The 19,985-nt window shown below is 38.2% G+C and overlaps 1 protein-coding gene across 3 annotated transcripts; it reads left to right on the forward strand.

Moving 5' to 3' along the window:
* Positions 1-226: 226 nt before the first annotated feature.
* LOC104490074 (splicing factor U2AF 35 kDa subunit) lies at positions 227-14,165 on the forward strand. 3 transcript variants are annotated; one of them, XM_010132313.1, is made up of 9 exons: positions 1,386-1,432; positions 1,640-1,696; positions 3,596-3,626; positions 4,214-4,280; positions 8,469-8,518; positions 9,020-9,118; positions 10,275-10,408; positions 10,655-10,747; positions 13,427-14,165. In XM_010132313.1, exons 1-9 carry the CDS (start codon positions 1,386-1,388, stop codon positions 13,563-13,565), a joined length of 717 nt encoding a protein of 238 aa, XP_010130615.1. In that variant the 3' UTR covers positions 13,566-14,165. The 3 variants fall into 3 exon arrangements, with proteins under 3 accessions (XP_010130616.1, XP_010130617.1, XP_010130615.1); XM_010132314.1 differs by lacking the exons at positions 1,640-1,696; positions 3,596-3,626; positions 4,214-4,280 and adding exons at positions 227-251; positions 5,082-5,148 and having other exon boundaries at positions 1,345-1,432; XM_010132315.1 differs by lacking the exons at positions 1,640-1,696; positions 3,596-3,626 and adding an exon at positions 5,082-5,148 and having other exon boundaries at positions 1,342-1,432.
* Positions 14,166-19,985: the final 5,820 nt, after the last annotated feature.

Below are 19,985 nucleotides of genomic sequence, written 5' to 3' on the forward strand. Positions count from 1 at the left end.
CTGTCAGAAAAGCAGTATCAGCAGCCTCTCTTGAGCCCTCTTGTTACCGTAGCATCCTTTCTGATAATAATGCTTTACAGTTTAACAGTATTAGTGTATGCCAATACAGCCGGCATGAAATTCCTGTACTGGTCTTATTTTCTATTCAAGAGGCAAGCAGAACTCTCCAGAAAGTGTTGAAGTTGGAGGCACTATTGGAAAATTTATAGTTAGATATTTCTTTTGTTTCAGGATAGAGATCAGAAAAGACAGTAAGTATATTGTAATGCTGAATATTTATTTTTTGAAACATGATGAAGAGTAAGCATGTTACAATTTTACAGTAGAATGTTTTGCTAGAGGTCAGATGTGCTTTCGTACTTTAATATTTCTCCCCTCCATGAGTTTGATGTTGGTTACACAGGATTGTGGAAAGAATTGGTGTTACCTATGAGAATGGAATAATAATCTTTCTTCCAGGACGATTCTTATATTTCACTTACTCTTATATAGCCCATAATAGTTTTCTTGCCCTGCAGAATTTTGCATTCAGTTTTCCCACTCAAGGTAACCAACCTCCTTATGGTTTCTTTTCATCATTCCCTATGAATGACGCTTATATGTGAAAGTTTTACTGGCATTCCGAAACCAGGATAGTTTTGAAGGTGTCGTGAGATAATAGGTAATACAAGAAAAGCTTGTGGATTAAAAAAAATATTAAGTTCTTCCTTCTCAAATCATTAAGTACATTCATGTAAATGGCTTAATTAAATGAATTTATCTTGCTAATGTGTATTCTCTCTGTAACATGGTTTTTCTCTTACTTGAATTATTTCAAATACTTTGTCGGCAGCAGTCTGAGTTATCCTTAGAGTATAACTTCAAACTGGTGATTAATAAAACATTAGGTAGGTGCAATTGTATCAGCTTTACAGCAGGTTGTATTGCCTAGACTAGGGGATTGCATGAATTAAGACACAAAGCTCATAGTGTAACTTTCCAGACTGTTTTTCACATTGTTTTCCATCCTATCACCCAGTGAAACTGATGTAAAAATGAGAATGGAGAACCAGAAGGGTAAAACTGTAGAGATCACTTCTGACTGAGGTGGTGTCATGAATGCACTTTGGGTTTGAATAGCGGGTGAAATTGAGTAGATGACTTGCTGTAAGTTAGGGGTAAAGAGGAATGAATAGGAACAGGTTTGCAGTAATGCTCTCCTATGCTGTTTTGAATTTTTTTTTTTTTTTTTTTTTTACATCCCCATGTTAAGGTGAAGGCATTTAGGGCATATTTCATATAGGATTTGCATATTAATGTTTTCTATCCCAGTATCTAATTGTTTTGTTTTTTTTTTACTTGCAGAGTCAACTGTTCATTTTATTTCAAAATTGGAGCTTGTCGTCATGGAGACAGATGTTCTCGGTTGCACAACAAACCAACATTTAGCCAGGTTTGTTTTCCTTTTGTTTTCTCTTTCTTGTGGAGTTATATTTTTCTTTAAAACATAGATTCTCAGATACAAGCAAATAATTACCAAGCTCCAGATTAACTAGTTCACTTTTGGCCCCGGTTTATATGGGTTCTTGCTCTTTTGGGGGTATTCCATTTACTTCTCCCAGCATTTCTAATTATCTCCTGTCACCCTTAATGGCTGCAGGAAGCGATGCTGTTGTAAGCTTGCCTGTAGTAGAGACCTACCAGTGCTAACTTTCAGGTGAGTGTGCCTTCTCAGTGGTGTTTAGGCACTTAAACCATCCCAGATATTTTTAATCACAAACAGTGGCAGCCTGTTCCGCCTATCTCAAAGGTGTGAACTTAGTCTTTTATGGATATAATAGAAGAAAACTAATTAATAAATAAAAGTGACTCATCTGTCATTATGTTTGATCCCTGAACCAGGCTCTTAAATTTTGAGGGTAGCTTACTTCCTTTGAAGTTTAAAGAATTATTTATTGAAAACAACTTCCCTGGTTGCTGAGGGAGTGTATGCCAGTTGACTTGACAGATTATTTATTCTTTGGCTATGTGAATATCGTTAAAGACATGATGTGTGACTACATGTCTACAAAAAAGGAAAAAATAAGAAGTCATAGTGTTGTTATTATCATGAGCTCTGTATACAGAAATTACATTCCTGGAGAAGTGTATGCTTTGTCTCTTTCTATCACTGCTGATTGTCAAGGTGTACAGGTAAATAGATTTCTCTGGGAATATTGTATATGATAAGTAGTGCCTATGAAAGTGGTTGTGTTATCAGCAGTTTTACCTACAAAGGTAAAGTTTACAAAGCAGTGGAGTCCTCTGCAAGTTCATTTTAGCTGACGTGGAGCAGAATTGATGAGAGCCGTGGGCTGGTGTTGGTTTGGGGAGAATTAAGGAGGCAGTTACTATCCACGTAACTAGAGTTCAGAGTGATAGCGTTCTTGAAGTTAAGTTTTGTGGGTGCTTGAGTGGGCAGGGGGAGTTTTAGAGGCGACTGTCTAGTTACTGATCAATAGACACCACTGCTGGTACTTCACCTACAGAAACAGTTTGCTGCTTCTGGGAATTTAATAATGTTAAATGTAAATATTATATGTAAAAAAAAAATATTGTCCTTTTTCAAAACTACTCTGTGTTGCTGACCTAAATGGAGAACACGCTGAAATGTGATTGGTTGTTTGGAGAGCTGAAACTAGGTCATTGGCTACTAGAAAATGTTTCTGAAGTAGACAACTTCCACAGTAGTTCTTTTTAAAGAAACCAACCATCTAAAAAAAACCCCCACCAAACTACCATCTTTTTTTACAAAAAAACCCCTTTGTGTGCAACAACAATTTAATCTGTCGGTGCAGCCTTTATCTTTGCTTTAGAAAGTGGCAGTTAGTTACGTCAGCTGAAGTGGGTCAGCAGGGTGTGTCAGGTTCATCCGGTGATGTCTGGGACTGCTACAGCGTCACACGTGGCAGATGTGTGATGTTGTAACAGCTCTAATGCACCTGGCAGGGTTTGCTACAGAAATCTTTATGTGTATGCAGGTTGATAATCAGCTGTGATAGAAAATAGACAAACAGGTAACTTACTAATGGGAAGTTACTGGCACAGTATTTTTATCTTGTATTGCTATTGCTGGTGCAGCTACTTTATAGAAGAGCTGTGTTAGGAAAGGTTGTGCAATCCGGGGTGATCAAATTACCACCAATCAGCAGAAACACTAACTATATGCATGTTTCTGGGTTTCTCCAGTTGTAGGCTAAAATATAGCTAGTTTAAGCCAGGGCCACAGAAGCACAAAGCTTTGGTTGATATGACCATACCCATTATAAAACAAGTGTGTGTGTGTGGTGTTTTCTGGTTTTTTGTTTATGTGATGTTACAGACTTTTTTACAAGTTAAGTGGGCAGCATATGTAGGTATGATGTTGCTGGTCCTGTGACTCCTTTAAGCTCTGAATTCTTATTGTGACTAATAATAACGTGTAAGCTAAATTATTTGGGGATTGCGATTCAAACTAACGCTGAGTTTGTATTTTAAGTAATCAAATTTCAGTTTTTGAGCTGCTTACAGTGATATGGACGTTTGGAATTTTTTTGTAATATTAGTTTACTAACTTAAACATGGTTTGTTTTTTCAGACAACTTGATTTTAAGAAGAACGGTACAAATGTAAGGTTTCAAGTCTGCCTGGGCTAATTCTTCAAGTAAAAAGCAGAAGGGCTAAAAGGATATTGTCCTTATTTGAAGGATCGGAAACCTATGATGAACCTATGATGCTATTATATTATTTAAACAGAAATTCCACCAAGAAATTCCTGATGCACAAAATGAGATATAGTTCTTGCCTAAAAACCTCACTGTCTGGTGTAACATTTTAGACTCTGGCGTTACATATTACATGCTGTGCACATAACACTACTTTTTTCCCCCTAGAATTACAGTAGTGAATCTGGTTTTGGAAGCTAGGCATCGCCATAATGTCATGTAGTTCGACGTTTTAGGTTACCATCCCTCACAACTCCCATTTTGAGGATAGCTGTGGAGACAAATGCAGCTCTTTCTTGGTGGTTAATTAAAACTGTTTTCATAATATGATGGTCTGGATGCAATTTTGGAAGATATTCTGCAAATACAAAAGGAAGTCTTAAGAATAAAATATTACTTCTAGCTGTTTGCAAACAAGTTGTCTCTTTGCAATTGTCTATTATATGCACAGCAGCCAGTAGAATTCCCCTTTTTATTTTTTTTCCCCGCAGACCATCTTGATTCAAAACATCTATCGTAACCCCCAAAACAGTGCACAGACGGCTGACGGCTCACACTGTAAGTCCCACAGTTGGAGAAATTTTTTTAAAGAATGGTGTTAAAGAGCCCACTCCTAATTACGAGAAAATAATGTTGGCTTCTGAGCTGCTGACATAAAGCTGTTGCAAACAGGACAAGTGATGGAACTCTTCTTGCGCATAGATCAAGAAATTGTCAAATGTGTGCAATTCAGAATGCAGAATTGACTGCATAAATTGGACATTCTCTTTTGCACAGCAAGGTGAAACTTGAGTGCTTAGCAACACAGCATTCTTTTTGAAGGGTTAAACTGCAGACATTTCTCAAATTCTTGATTTAACACAAAAAACTAAAAACTAAAAAATAGGTGTATACATGATGTACGGTAAGTTTCCCAAAACTGTGGGTTTTCAATCATCTTAACTTTTTTAGGAAAATGGAGATTTCATGTTATGCTGTAATTATTGTATTGCTTGCTTTCTTGGGGTTTTTCTACTAAGAAACCACTCAGACCAAATTCAAACAAATTACTATGCTTGTCATTTGGATGCTGTAATTCTAGATGACATCTACTAGATACCTGCCTGAAATCATGGAACGCCCCTCTACAGTAATCCTGGTGAACAAAACAAATACAATAATGGAGTATCATGAGATCTCTATTACTTTACAGTGTTAGGTTGATTCAGAAAGGTCACCAGATAAGTGAAAGCTCCCCTTCTTGGGAGTGAATAACCACCTCTCTTTCAGCACAGACTCGGCTAAAGCGACCCTAAAGGAAACCGGTTTCTTGTTAAAATTATTTTCCATAATATAAAGTTGTTGCGTTTTGTATTTCAGACCATTGCCCTCTTGAACATTTACCGTAACCCTCAAAACTCTTCCCAGTCTGCTGACGGTTTGCGCTGTAAGTTCATACAAGTTCCTTCACTGGTTCCCTGGGCTTGATTGTCAGAGCTCAGTGTCGACTTAAGCTGGTCTACCATTTTAGTTTAACAGATCAAACTGACCACGTTTCTGTAAATGTGTCAAAACCCAAACACATACACCAAAAAAAAGACCCCCCAAAAACCTTTTTTTTGTCCCACTCACCTTCCTCCCTACTCCCAAAACTGAGGGGCATCTGAATACCATCCATTAAATCAAAAAGGGTTGAAACTGTACTTCCCCTGTAAAGCAGTCTTGGTTGCACTGCTCGCTTCCCTCCGCCTTTCTCCCTGCCAGTTACCTGCATCCTAGGAATGTTTTTCTGTATGTTTTCTGCTATCCATTAGGTTCCACTGTCTAAAAGAGCAGGGCAGTGACACATTGATTTCATCCAGAACGAGTGTCCTGCTCTGTAAATGTTAAGAGAACTTTAATTTGAAACTTTTCAGACTGCATGCAGAAATCTGCCCTAAGTTAGTGCAGCTTCCACGTAGAGTCTACTTTGGAAGAATGCAGTTTGACTGACAAACTTCCCTTCTGGCAGCTGTCCTTTTTGGATAGGTGCATGCTTAAAATTCCTTCCATGCATTGAAAATTCAAATTTCAAAACCAGGTTGCATATTTATCTAGGGAAATACATGCTTAACAGTACTTTTGAGGAGGGGAAGGCATTTGGGTATGGTCATGAACTAATTTAATGACTCTTCATGAGGTAGGAATGGGTATAAGAAAACACACCTACTGTGAGACTGGCAGAAGTTAAATGATTGTTGATCGGCGATTACTCATATATCATTGTGACTGAACCTTCAATATTAGAATAAGATTTTTAGAAAAAGTTTTAGGACCAAAAAGTATCGGTATTATTTTCTAACTAATATTTCTTGTTGAAGTGGATATTGACTGTGTAATAAAGCTTTGTTTGGCTATTCCTTTTTTCGACTGTTCGATTATAGACTAGTTCAGATTAGTTACCAGCATTTGATTAGACACACTTTGTGAAATCAGCCACTAACTTAAAAGTCAACACTGTCTCTTCTTCTTCTAAAAGTAATAATGGCCCAATTCAGTAATTTGAAGGTTTTTGTCACACGATCAAGCTAGATATGTAATGAGCTGTGTAACTTGGTCTAGATGCATAAACAGTTTTATTGGTTTGTAGGCTTTCTTGATGCAGATGCTTAGTAGTTAATGCTGTTTCAGTAAACCAAAAAACCTGCAATTTGGGTATTTCCAATCTGTCCCTAAATTCTCGATGCGCTGGTAACTAATTTGCACAGAGTTACAGCAGTTTGGTCCGTGGAGCTGTTTAGATTGTACAGCTGCAAGAGTCTCAAACAGATTCTCTAGCGTTCTAAATGACGGTATCCAACTCCCGTTTGCCTTGACAAGCGGGTAGCTCTTTAACAGAGCTTTAACTGTACCTTCCTCTGTGGTAGAGCTCTGTTACCAGGAGGTTTGCTGAAACTCCCAGCTCCCTGGTTTTTCAGTATTTGTCCCTACTTCAGTACTGCATGTGTTTTAAATGGATAACTTGGGTAGCTGTTTAATGCTTCTGTTGTTGCTTAACTGTCTTCCTTTCTATTGCCTTCCTAGAGGATTAACCTTAGTTTTGAACAGCAATAGTTTTCATGAGTATTTTAATTAGTGATTGGGCTTCTCAAGGTTCAGATACCGGTAGCCCTGGAATATGAATGTTTGTAAAGCTTGTGCATATGTATGCTTCCCACTTCAGGAGGACGTTCAAGTAGTTGTTAACGAACTGTTGCTTATTATTTCCTAATCTGACAATGGAATCGCCTCATAAGGTTTTAGCACTTGTCCATCTGGTAAAAAAATAGTTATTCCCAGTGTGGCTCCCAGAGCCCTTGTCCTTTAAAAAAAAAAAAAAATTCTTAGGTGCTAGTAAGCCGTTATCAGTGGTGTTGGCAGAACCTTGGGAATATAGTTAAGTATTAAACTGTCCAGAAATACTGGTTTAATGTTTGATGTTCCTTAATTTGCTATATAACCATGGGGAAGATGAAAGTTCTTAAGAGCAAATATGTTTCAAATGCAGAAACATTGTTAGCCTAAACTATGTAACAAATGCCCCTTGGCTGCCTTCTGAGGTGAGCTGGGAGAAGAAAATTACTTTCCAGAAAGTGTGGCTGGTTAATATTAGAGCCTTTGAAGGAAAATATAAAGTTCGTCCAAATGGTAGTATTAGCCAAAAATGACTGAGCCCAAAGCGTATCTCTTCTTTTTTTTTTTTTCCCATGTCAGCCTGAAGCAAATAAACTTAGCTTTGTTGGCTCAGTTTCTCGTCTTTCATGTTCTGTAAACTAAAACAGTAGTGTGTATAATTTACAGGCTGGAATAGTTTTCTAGCATAAAATGCAGGGCTCATTTTAAAAATGATCTGCTTGATCTTAATAAACCACTTAACTGCTGAAGAGCTAATACATTAGGCTTTAATGTATACAGCTTAATGTAGTTTAAAATATGGTAGACTGGAAGAAATAAATGAAATTAATTTTTTACATTCTTAAGGCTTTGAAAAAATCAGCCAAACTTACATCGTTTTTTATAGCAGCAGGCAAGCAGCACTCACTTGTAAAGTCCAGCTTGGAGCATGAAAATAATCTAACCTGAACAAATGGCTGGCTTGTCTTGCTCTAAAAAGTGTTCTGCAGGACTACAGAAAAATTAAGTAATATTCAAAATTAAATGAGAAAATTGCTCTCTGTTGCAAAGCATTATGGTATCCTTCTTTGAGGGCACTGGGAAAAGTGTGCCAGTTCATTAACTATTTTGAGCAAATTTAAAAAAGAAAATCTGGATTATGTTACATTGTGAACTCTCAAATTCTAATGTATGTGCTGGAGAGGTTGACATTTTAAAATTAAATTCTGCCTTTAGGAAGAGGAACACTAAATTGTAATCATGCTTTAAATTATGCAAATGTAACAAAGCACTTGCCTTCTGTTTAGGTAAAATTGTTGGTAGAGTGAGTGGGAATGTACGTTAAACTGACGTGATATTTCAAAGTAATTCCCCTTCTTTTAAATTTGTGTCATACAAGTTTGGCTCTGATTAAAACCTGTTTTGATTTGATCATGTCAATGTAATGTTTTGACATATACTTTAGGCACTCAAAGCTCTTGGCACATACTCATCTTTAATATCCTATTAGTTAGCTCAATGCTATATGGTGTCTTTTATGCTCCAGATGGCCTCTCTAGATTGTTTTGTAGTATGATCAAAATCTCTTCTTCCTTATTTATAGGCTCTAATCGATATGACTCTTGATTTTTACAGGTGCTGTGAGCGATGTTGAGATGCAGGAACATTACGATGAATTCTTTGAGGTATGTAAAAGATGTAAAAATGCATTAAAGACTTTGTGGATTTATTGTCACAAGTAAGTTAGATGGATTCAGTGTATAGCGCAATTAGATGGATTCAGAGAAAAGCAATTGGTTCCTCAGATGTAAGCAATGCAGCATTTTGATTCCGTAACCCATTTCTTTCTTGTAAATTTAAAAAGCAGAAGCAAATAAAATAAAACTATGGCATCAAGGCTTATATGTAGAGTTTTCAGTGCATCTTATATATTCTGCAAATACTGTATGAATAATGTTTTTCATAGCTTTTTATTGTATTCTGTTAATGCTGTACCTACAGACGGACATAGTACAGGCCAAACAAGTACTGGTTTTAAAATCAGAAATGTAAAACAAGATTTTTTTGTTGTTGTTTTGCCTTTTTCTAAGGAAGGCCTTCTTTTGTACTTACTAACAGCTAAATGCAGTACTTCTGTATGTGTAACTGATGTGCAGCAGACTTTTAATTGGTTGTTTTGTGCTTAGGAGGTCTTCACAGAAATGGAAGAAAAATATGGTGAAGTTGAGGAGATGAACGTTTGTGATAACCTTGGAGATCATCTAGTTGGAAACGTATATGTCAAGGTAGGATAGAGAGAGACATGTTTATATAATTATATAATAAGGGCAGCATTGTTTTACGATACTAAAAGCCACTATATGCTTGTAGATGTTGCAAGAGTAGCTCTTTAGGATATAAGCTCCTCTCCAACTTCACGATATAATGAGCAAGGATCTGAAAGAAATCTTAAGAGATGATGAGAAGCTTTCTTCATAGTCAAAATCTTTGTCATATTCATTAAGATTAACTTTTTTTTATGTTGTTACAAGTACAGTAGTCACCACTACTGGACTGCTTAGTTTGCCAGGATTGATTTGGGGTCTGTCTTCCCATCACACTGTCTTTTAAGCACTTCATTATTAGCAGAGGTGTGTTTTCAACAGGTGAATTTATTTTCTAACTTTCCAGTTAAACAAAGCATCTTGTATCCCAGTTATGTTTGGCCGTAGTTGGGTGGTTTAAGGTGCAAACTGGAGCACTTAGGTTTAGCTCTTAAAAGTCATTGGTATCTCTTGAATAATAAGTACAAAGTTGTTGCTTGCAGAAATTTTATTGTGTCTAAACAGTGTTGGAGAGGCCTGAGAGTTTGTTTGAATGCTTTCACTGTAAGTTCCCTTAACTGAAAAGTATTTTCAAACCTAAAATTTTTAGCTGTGTAGGTCATTATCACAAATAAAAGTTGTTTGTAAAAATTTGGAAGTGGTTAGCTGAGAAAAATAATTTAAAATTTGTTTTACATTCGTCATAAAACAAGATTTTGTAAATTTTGATCTAAATGAGAGCTTCAGTCTCATGCAGATTTCTCTTAGATGTTTGAAAAAAATCTATTACATTTGGAGTGTGAGTGTTCTAGAAAGTGCTCTTAAGCATTCTCTTTGTTTTGTACTAAGAATCCACGGTACTTTCTATCATATCTTTTAGTACAAGCCACAAAAATTGAAAAACCAAGTAGGACATAATTAATAGAAAATGTCAATGTTTTTATTATCTCTGGGTCCTAGTTAATGAAAAGCTAGCATCTTTATCCTTGATTTGACAGACTGTCCCAGGAACTCTGAAGTAGCTTCTGGTTTGACTGCTAGTCCAAAGCCTCAGGTTTGATCACAACTGATTTGATGGGAATCTTCCATCTACTTCGGTTGCTTCTCTAACACGAGAACGTGTGAATTTTGCTTTTAGTTTCGCCGTGAAGAGGATGCAGAAAAGGCTGTGATTGACCTGAACAATCGCTGGTTCAATGGTCAGCCCATTCATGCTGAGCTTTCACCTGTGACTGACTTCAGGGAGGCCTGTTGCCGTCAATATGAAATGGGGTAAAAAAGTGACATCCTCTTTGCCTGTGGCACTATTTTTGAAATGCTTGCACAGAGAGGGTGGCTGCCTGGATGTGGCTGTTGTGTGTGACTTAGTATAGGAAGAAGATCACTTCAGGTAATGTTAACGTGGGGGATCCTAAAAGGTGATTAACTTCTGGATGGCTAGAAGTCCACTAAGGCTTAGGCAAGCAGGTACAGTGTAGAGCTGGGGATTTTAACTGTCTCTCTCGAATTCTGTTTCAGAGAGTGTACACGAGGAGGTTTCTGCAACTTTATGCATTTGAAGCCCATTTCTCGAGAGCTAAGACGCGAGTTGTATGGGCGTCGTCGCAAAAAGTAAGTTTGTTTTTAAACATGATTTAACAAGTAAATCAAGGATCAGTTGCTGAAAATATTGAAAGAAAATCTTTAAACTTAAATCCCCTCCTGTTTTCTCTAGTGCGGTTCTGACAGTTCTGACATGCCAATGAAAGGGCATCAAATAAAGCTTCCAAGAAGCCAGGTTAGGAAAAAGGAGTAGGACTTTGGTTTTTTTAAAAAAAAACCCAAAAAACAGTTAGGGTGCTTCTTGCTGTGTGGTGCTGTGGATGCTGAAGGTTGATATGGCTTTAAGAGAAGGCAAGATTCAGGAAGAATGTTCACTGAGTTAATAAGTACATAGGACCTACCTGTGGTTCAGCTCTCCAGCCTGTGTGACCTGTTACGCTGTTAGGTGGACGTTATTTGGGAGAAGTATCGCTTTATGGGTCTTCTCGATTTTATTCTTTTCTAAATGGATTTGCTCGTGGCCTCTGTTAACAGCAGGCTACTTGGCTAATGGGCATTTTGGCAGGATCAGATTGGCTGCTGTCATTTTACTCACAATCGAGCATATCTATAGGTTATATTCATGACCCAACCTTATTTGTTTTTAACAGTTAATGACTTACTTTTCCAGCTTGTATTCATTCCTTAATGTTAGTAACAGGTAGTTACTGTTTTAAGCTCGCTTTTTACTAATGCTAGCCTCACTATGTGACGACTCTTGATAAGAATTCTCAGTAAGGCAAAGGAATTTCAATTTTGCTTAATCACAGAAAAAGATTGCAATTAAATACATTTTATTATATATTTAGTAGGGTACCTTGTAGAAAGACTTATGCCACTACTGTTATGATACCTGTCTTGTGGGTGGATCACTTCGAGCTGGATTCAATCTGCTGGCTTTTAGGACCTTGCTGTTCAGAATAAGCATATGAAGTTGAGATTCCTTTTATATAGAGCATGATTTTGTAGGCTTCTTTTGATCACAGAAGGAGCCTAGGATTATGAACATGTTTTTCCTATACATGTCACTAATTAGCAGTGTCTTAGAATTTGTGGGGATGGATTTAACTTTGGAAAACGTAGGTTGTGTTGCTTAGGCACATGTATTTGTGCCTAAATACTTTGCTACAATACAATATCCTGATTAATAATTAATTTAAACTTAAATGTAAGATTTTAAGATGTTTGATTGATTTATGAAGATGATGAAGTATGCTGTTGTATTAGCCTTTCGTCATTTTTATGAACCTGAATCTTGATCTCTCAGACTTGTCATGGAGGCATCCACAAAACAGGCAGCAGCAGCTCTCTGAAAAATGTGGGTTTATTGCAATCAAATTTGCCCAGCACTCCGACTGACCAAAATTAATTACAGGTTCAGATGTCGGGGGGGAATATATTACTACGCAATTCCTAAATTAAAAGGTATCACTTTGTATTGCAAGAAAGATCAGATCTGTGTGTTTGGCTTCAGAATATGATCGTTTTACCCATAGCCCAATTACAGTCTGTGGTAAAACAAATAAAATATCTGAATCCTCCATCGAGTTTTGTCTTTATTGGCCTTATTTAAATGCTTTGTGCAGCTAAAGCTGTCACAGGTTAGCAGTTAGGCTCGATACAGAACCAAATCAGTTATTGTGTCAGTGGGATTTTGACAGGTAAGTTGTATAAACTAGACTGACTTGAAAGCAGCTCTGCACACAATGAGATATGTATAAGTTTTTCAAGTAGGAAAAAGGAGAGTAAGGCAGAACTTCTGAATAATAGGTTAATTTAGTAATTCTGGACAGCTCAGAGTTATACAAGAGTTACGTATGTGCCTCTGTTATAGTAAAATTTGTCACCACACGCAGATATTTTCCGCTCCAAAATATCTCACCGTGAAACAATATTCTGCAGACTTAACACTTGTAGCATTCATATTCCTGAGCTTTTTAGTTCTGCTGCCTCACCATGAAACAATATTGTGCAGACTTAACACTTGTACCATTCATATTCCTGAGCTTTTTAGTTCTGCTGTAGTTTCCGCACCTATTTAAATCTGTACTGTTAACCTGTTTTATAAAATTGACTTTTCTAAAATGCTTAAAAATATTCAAACTACTTTTTTCCTTGGCAAGTGCCATATAAACTATAAATCCACAGTACATTCTGAATGGTTTTAGCTTTCTTGAATTTAAGTCATCAGCCTCAGAGGCAGGATGATTCTCTGCAAATGCTGATGGCTTCTGGAAGGTGAGGAGTGTTAAAGGGGTAAAAAAACCCCATAACTGAGTTGTAATTGTTAATTAGTGCAGTTGATTAATAGGACTGGACTTAACAGCTGTAGACTTTTGCTGTGTGGGGTTAAGAGCAATTTGAAACTGCAAAAGCAGGTGTCCCTTTCTCTTGCTGCTTTAATTAACAGCTGTGACACAGTGCGTTTGGTTCCTCTGCTTGCCTTTCCTTAAGTTTTGTAGATCCATTGTAGTGGATAACTGGCAGTGAACAGTTGAGTCTTTTAACAGTATGGCTTGACTCCTCAGTATTAAGTTTTTAAGTTTGTAAATACATGATTTTGCAGCCTGAGTGTGAATTTACCAATCCTTCTAATGCCGCGTTTTCTTTCTTCTCCTTCCCACTTACCCTTAAGTGTTCCACTGTGCACTAGTGCAAGTGAATGGCTGAATGTGATGAAACAATAAAATGTTCAAACTTTCTTTGAAGGCATAGATCCAGGTCGAGGTCCCGTGAACGTCGGTCTAGATCCAGAGATCGTGGTCGTGGAGGTGGCGGTGGTGGAGGAGGAGGACGTGAACGTGATAGGAGGCGGTCAAGAGATCGTGAAAGATCTGGTCGATTCTGAGCCATGCCATTTTTACTGTATGTCTGCTAGAAAGTGTTGTAGTTTGACCAAACAAGTTCATAATGAGATTTTTTTTAAAGATGGGCTTCTGAATAAAAAATTTGTAGTGATACAGTATTCTTTGTGTAACTTGTTTCTTGTGGGGGGAGTCTTTTTAATTGTCATTCCTCTATCTTGACAAATACCTGGGTTAACTATGCCTGAGAGAAAGGTGGTAAATGTATTGGAGGAGCGCCAGTTTTGGTTTTTTGGGAGTTTGGGGCTTTTTTTGTTTGTTTTGGTTTTTATTTGGGTATAATTTGAACTGTTGATGAAAATGTGTGTGTGTATATAATATAAAATATTATATACATAGTAAAAATAATATACTGCTTAAGAAACAGTTACTCACATAAGTTTCCCTTCTCTGCTATGCTGTCTGCTTATTTAGGTTAGTTTAGGCACATTTAAAAGGAAGGCTGTGCGAAATGCATTTATTTACCAAGTAGAAATGCTTAGTTACAAAAATGTATGTTTGTTTGTTACCAGAAGTCTGTGCTCTGTCTATCAATGTGACTGTGGCATTTACAATAAATCCAATTTCCTGGTGTAAAATCTAAAGCCTATTTTCTAAGCACTCTGGAGTAGTCGAGTTGCTACTTCTGGTTGTGCCAGAGTTCATAGCTCAATTTTTTAATGATTCTTGACTAAATTCCTTGTCTTTGGCTGCAAAGGAAGTTGCCTAGTGCAGTGTGGGTGGAAAAAAAGTAGTATTTTTATTTCAATGATTCATAATAGGCAGGTGAGGTTTTTAAACAACTCTTGCTCCATGCAACATGATACGTAGAATCTGTTGAAAGAAATGCAAGGTACCAAGTAGAAGGGCCGAACTTCTTAAAAGACTCGTGGAGTTTTTTTTTCTCACTCTCTTCTCTTACCTGTCATTTAATGAGAAGCATTTTGCTAGCGTTCAAGGTCATAGGAAACTAATCAGATGCTAGTGGAATTAATTTTTTTTTTCCACCTTTGCTTTCTCATAGTCTGAAGTGCGATAAAAGCTAAGGGATAGATGGCAGTTTCTTCACAAGACATCTTTCCGAGTGCTTTGAATTGCACGATAGCTATATATCATAGGTTGTGTATCTCTTAATGAGTTAAAGTTCTAAGTGAAATGTTCTGAAACATCTTGAGAGTTAATTTGTAGAATGGCTGACTTGCAGTTTAACTTCATGTCTGCTTCTATTCAAAGTGTAATATAAGAAATTTTGCTCATTGTCATAGGTTGTGTATCTGTTAATGAGTTAAAGTTCTAAGTGAAATGTTGCTGAAACATCTTGAGAGTTAATTTGTAGAATGGCTGACTTGCAGTTTAACTTCATGTCTGCTTCTATTCAAAGTGTAATATAAGAAATTTTGCTCATTGGTCATGTTCCTGCAAGATACAACTTCATGAAGCTATGTTCTTTCCGAGTGCTTTGAATTGCACGATAGCTATATGTCATAGGTTGTGTATCTTTAATGAGTTAAAGTTCTAAGTGAAATGTTGCTGAAACATCTTGAGAGTTAATTTGTAGAATGGCTGACTTGCAGTTTAACTTCATGTCTGCTTCTATTCAAAGTGTAATGTAAGAAATTTTGGTCATTGGTCATGTTTCTGCAAGATACAACTTCATGAAGCTATGTAATACAATATAGCTTTTCCACGGGGGAGAGAATTTTCTAGTGCTTTTTTTAGTTCTGAACCGGATAACTTGCTAAATGATAAATCTGCTCCTTGATTATGATTAAACAAAAATAAAGGAAGTAGAAAGGATACAGAAGCATTACGTAGCTATATTAACAAACCAGTTCTCTCTGCCTCCAAAATAAGTATAAAACCTTTTTGCTCACTGGAACTTGGAGTTGGCGAACAAAATTATATTGAAAAATGAGGAGGTTTTCTAAATGAATCCACTTTGCCTCTTACAACTAAATTCTTACAGCGACTCAATTTGAATTGATTTTCTTTGAACTGGATGGTTTGGCTAACCAGATTGTGGCACTTACTTTGCCAGTAAACTAAAGAAATTTGTCACTCATTGTGAAGATGGCTTCACTGCTTATGTTTCATATACCAAATTATGCTTTCTTTTCACTGGAAGAAATCGAGCAGGCAATAAATGGCTGAACTGAAACCTGTTGTGTTCCTGCTAGGCGTTAGGGATTTAACATTGATAATTTAGCTCTTGCAGTGTACAGAATATGAATCCAGTTTTGTTTCCTCTTCAGTGAGATGCAGCATTAGTAGTGAGCTAATTCTTTTCACTGGAAGAAATCGAGCAGGCAATAAATGGCTGAACTGAAACCTGTTGTGTTCCTGCTAGGCGTTAGGGATTTAACATTGATAATTTAGCTCTTGCAGTGTACAGAATATGAATCCAGTTTTGTTTCCTCTTCAGTGAGATGCAGCATTAGTAGTGAGCTAATTTCAATTTCAAGCTCAAAAAGGTGAGGACAGTCTTTCACTGGAAGAAATCGAGCAGGCAATAAATGGCTGAACTGAAACCTGTTGTGTTCCTGCTAGGCGTTAGGGATTTAACATTGATAATTTAGCTCTTGCAGTGTACAGAATATGAATCCAGTTTTGTTTCCTCTTCAGTGAGATGCAGCATTAGTAGTGAGCTAATTTCAATTTCAAGCTCAAAAAGGTGAGGACAGTCTCTTTTTTTTTTTTAAATGATATCTAGTATAATACGGATGCTATTTAAAATGATTTAAGTTTTTTTTTTACACAGATTGACACAAGCTGATTTGCTCTGTAAGTTGGTTTTAAGCTAGTATAAATATGTCCCTGTAACAGCTTTCATTTGTTTATCTAAAACCTGTTAAACTGCAGGTGTATTTTTGCATGAACAGGTAGCAGAAGGTTGATTTCTTCCTCTCCCCTTAATGCAGTTGTTCTTAAGAAAGCACTCTTAAATTCTACCAAATGCATCTCATGTTGTGGTGTGATTGCACAGCTACCCCAAAATTAGCCATGTAACTGGAATATGTCGTAATGGGCACTGAAAGTAATTTTAATGGATACTCGAAGGAAAAAAACTCATGCACTGATCGTTACCTGCTGTGTAATGATTACCTAGTGACAGCATTCAGCACAGAAACGAAGCTCGTGACGTATCTTCAGTTGGGTTCCCCTGCTGAGACTGTACTGTTAGTAAAATTCACCGAACTTTAAACTGCACAAATTTGGTTAAGCACTTCTGCATGTTCATCCAAACTGTACTGGTTTACTAATGCCACCCAAGTGGAAATCCTGCCTCCCTCTTCTATTGTTGCCCACGTCTTAGCGTAAAATTTTTTCCTCTCCTCCTCAAGGTACCTACTTCTCAGAAATATTGTTGACTCTTTTGTTAAACAGTGGATCTTAATTTATGGAGTTCCTTTACCTCAAATAAGTGACAGCATACAGTATTTTCTGAAGTCTGAGTCAATTAAGTTGAAACTGTTAATCCCAAGTGGCTTCCTCTTTTGTATTTGGCTCTTATTCTGTGAAAATGCTGCTTGTCCATGGATATGATGTATGTTGAGACTGTAAAACCAAATGGAGAAAACTTGTTCAAAATAAAGCCTTTTTTATAAGAATCTGACAAAAATTATCCCTTTCCTTTCGATGGGATGCTGCTCCTTAAATGACTAATGAGGACACAGTCTGCAAGTTTCAAATTCTTAGCTCTTGCCCTCAGCTGTTTTTTGTTTTTCTTTGCTTTCTGTTTTGTGGAGCTGGTGGAGCATGTCTTCAACTAAAAAAAAAAAAAAAAATCAAACCCCGAAAAACAGAAAACCAAACCTCTCCATATTTACTTGATGACGTATCAAAAGAGTGCAACTTGGGGTTGGGAGTTGGGGTTTTATTTTGGTTTTAAATTGGTAAGGGTTCTGGTTGACAGATGCTGGAAGTTTCTGTTGTGATGGTGGCCTATTTTTGACAGAAGGAACGTGTTTGATTAAAGAAATGAGTAAGTAATGAGTGGTGTGGCTTTTTAAAGATGATTCTTCCTTATGTTGCGTTGCTGAAGCTGCAAAACTTTGAGGTTTTGTGTCTATTGCCACTGTTTTACAACAACACCTTAAACTGAATAAACCGTCTTTAATACGTTAGAAATGAACCCTGCTTTCATAGCAGTTGCGGGGTGGGGGTCATTAATCGCTCCATTCTCCGAACAGTTGTGACTCCTGATGCTGCTGCACTGATGGGTACTCCAAAGAACAGTCCTGTTCAGGAAAAGTCAGAGCTGAAAAAAAATGATGAGTTTGTATGCGCTCTCTTCAGCTGGTGAGGAAGTAATAATGCCTAACAGGTAAGGCTGTCATAGAAGAGAATGTTTGTCGCTGTGTTAATTCACTGTTTCTTGCAAGGATGAAGCTGAGCTGTACTTAACCATAGAGCACAATTTTACCTTGGGGTAATGGATTTCAGGTTTTTTTAAAAGTCAGGATTACAGCCAAATGTCTAGAACAAATCAACGTGTCTTCATGTTGGATGGATACAGGATGTGTCTGAAAACTATGCACAAGTATTTCTGAATTACTCGATTAGCCAATGGTACTTTTTTTACAGAGGTCTCCAAATTACTCTTTCCAGTATTTGTTTTGTTAAAACCACACATATGGAAAGGGAGCATGTCTCCTGAGATATGTGTGGACAGTCCTCCTTTCTTGTCAGCAATGTGCTCATCAGTCATAAACATCCAATCCCCTGTTACTACATGTCATGGTTTATTTCTTACAAAATTGTAACCTTCAGCGAGAAGAACCACCAGTGAAAGGACGCTGCTGTCCTATACCGCGGTTCCACAGGGCTTCTGCAGCAGCAGCAGCAGGACCACCTTAGAAGGTCCCTTTTCCCAGTTCCCTCTTGCTGGAGATGGCCGCCAAAAAAAAGGCGTTAATTCAACTGATCTGAGGTTTCAACTGTGAACTGGATTTGTGGAATTGGGTTGAGTGGTTGAAGCTAACAAGCCAGATCTGCTGCCAACACACTGGCTCTGGTAGCCGGTGGCTTCTTTTCCACGTACGCGAAGCGGAAGGGGGAAGCGTGTGCTTAACTCAGCTGTGAAGATGCAAATGCCTACTTCTTAGCAGTGTCCCAATAATCATCAGGCTCGGTACTTTTTCATAATTTCGGTTTTGGTGTTTACTTCCTAACTAGATTGTTTTGACAGGACCAGACGCAAGTTACTTGCACTTGTACGTCAGCAGAGCAGAAAGGTGCTAACTTCTGATGGAACAGTGGGGACAGCAGCCTCTTGCCCTGTAGAAGCTTGTGTGAGTATGGTTTCCCCTTTGATCCAAGTACTTTAAAAATATTCAGGCTTCTGCAAGCTGTTCCTGCTATGACGAGAAAACGGGTGTGATTCAGGTGTTCCTTTGGTACAAACTCGGGTATTTTTGAGGAAGGTGTGCAGAGCGCTGGTTTCCTGAGCACTGTGAAATCCACGCGTGTAGGCCACCTCCAGCTCTCAGTTTCCAAAAGGGCACGTTTAGTTAGGTCTGGAGGAAAATAAATAGTATCTGCTCTGGTTTCAGTGAGCTGTAAGACAAGGTGGGGAGAAAGGCAGAGAGTAATCAAGCTGGTCTCGCTGCCTCTTCATCTTTCACAGAAGAGCCTTCAGGCTACCCGGCTGAGGTCTGCTGTGCTCTTGCCAGCACCTGGCTTGGTTTCAAGTCTTGCTACCGACGCAGCTGAGCATTGGACGTGTTTCAGATCATTCTCATTTTCTTCCTGGAGCTGTCTGGGATTCTGGCCAGGCAGAAGGAGGGAGCGGAGCAAGGGAGGGAGGAAGCTGCTCCCACTGCAGCCTGTGCGCCAGCCTGCCTCGAGCTGTAAGACAAGGTGGGGAGAAAGGCAGAGATAGTAATCAAGCTGGTCTCGCTGCCTCTTCATCTTTCACAGAAGAGCCTTCAGGCTACCCGGCTGAGGTCTGCTGTGCTCTTGCCAGCACCTGGCTTGGTTTCAAGTCTTGCTACCGACGCAGCTGAGCATTGGACGTGTTTCAGATCATTCTCATTTTCTTCCTGGAGCTGTCTGGGATTCTGGCCAGGCAGAAGGAGGGAGCGGAGCAAGGGAGGGAGGAAGCTGCTCCCACTGCAGCCTGTGCGCCAGCCTGCCTCTGGGTCCTGAGAGCCGTAGGAAGAGCCAGGGAGAGCAACTGCTCCTCCCTTTTCTACCCATTCCTGTTCCCTTTGAGAGCTACTACTACTCGTGTCTAAGTGAAAGATAGGAGCAAGCTTCACAGGTGAAACCAGTCCTGCGTCTTCCATCATTTCCTCTTCTTTCCTCTCTAGTGAACACAGAGGATGCTTCCTCTCTGCTTCCGCTTCTGTTGATGGGGAAAATAAAGTCCTGGAGCTGCAGGAGGAAGAAACTTGATAAAGGGACTCTGAGGCAGGACATGAAGA

This window comes from Buceros rhinoceros, unplaced genomic scaffold (genome assembly GCF_000710305.1).
Source record: "Buceros rhinoceros silvestris isolate BGI_N320 unplaced genomic scaffold, ASM71030v1 scaffold2153, whole genome shotgun sequence".
In the NCBI taxonomy this organism is placed as follows: domain Eukaryota; kingdom Metazoa; phylum Chordata; class Aves; order Bucerotiformes; family Bucerotidae; genus Buceros; species Buceros rhinoceros.

Excerpts from the sequence above, each read along its gene's own strand:
- LOC104490074 (XM_010132313.1), top strand. The coding sequence starts at position 1,386 with ATGGAGACAGATGTTCTCGGTTGCACAACAAACCAACATTTAGCCAG. Across the intron at positions 3,627-4,213 it reads TTAAGAAGAACGGTACAAAT|ACCATCTTGATTCAAAACAT; the intron begins GTAAGGTTTCAA and ends TTTTCCCCGCAG. Across the intron at positions 8,519-9,019 it reads ATTACGATGAATTCTTTGAG|GAGGTCTTCACAGAAATGGA; the intron begins GTATGTAAAAGA and ends TTTTGTGCTTAG.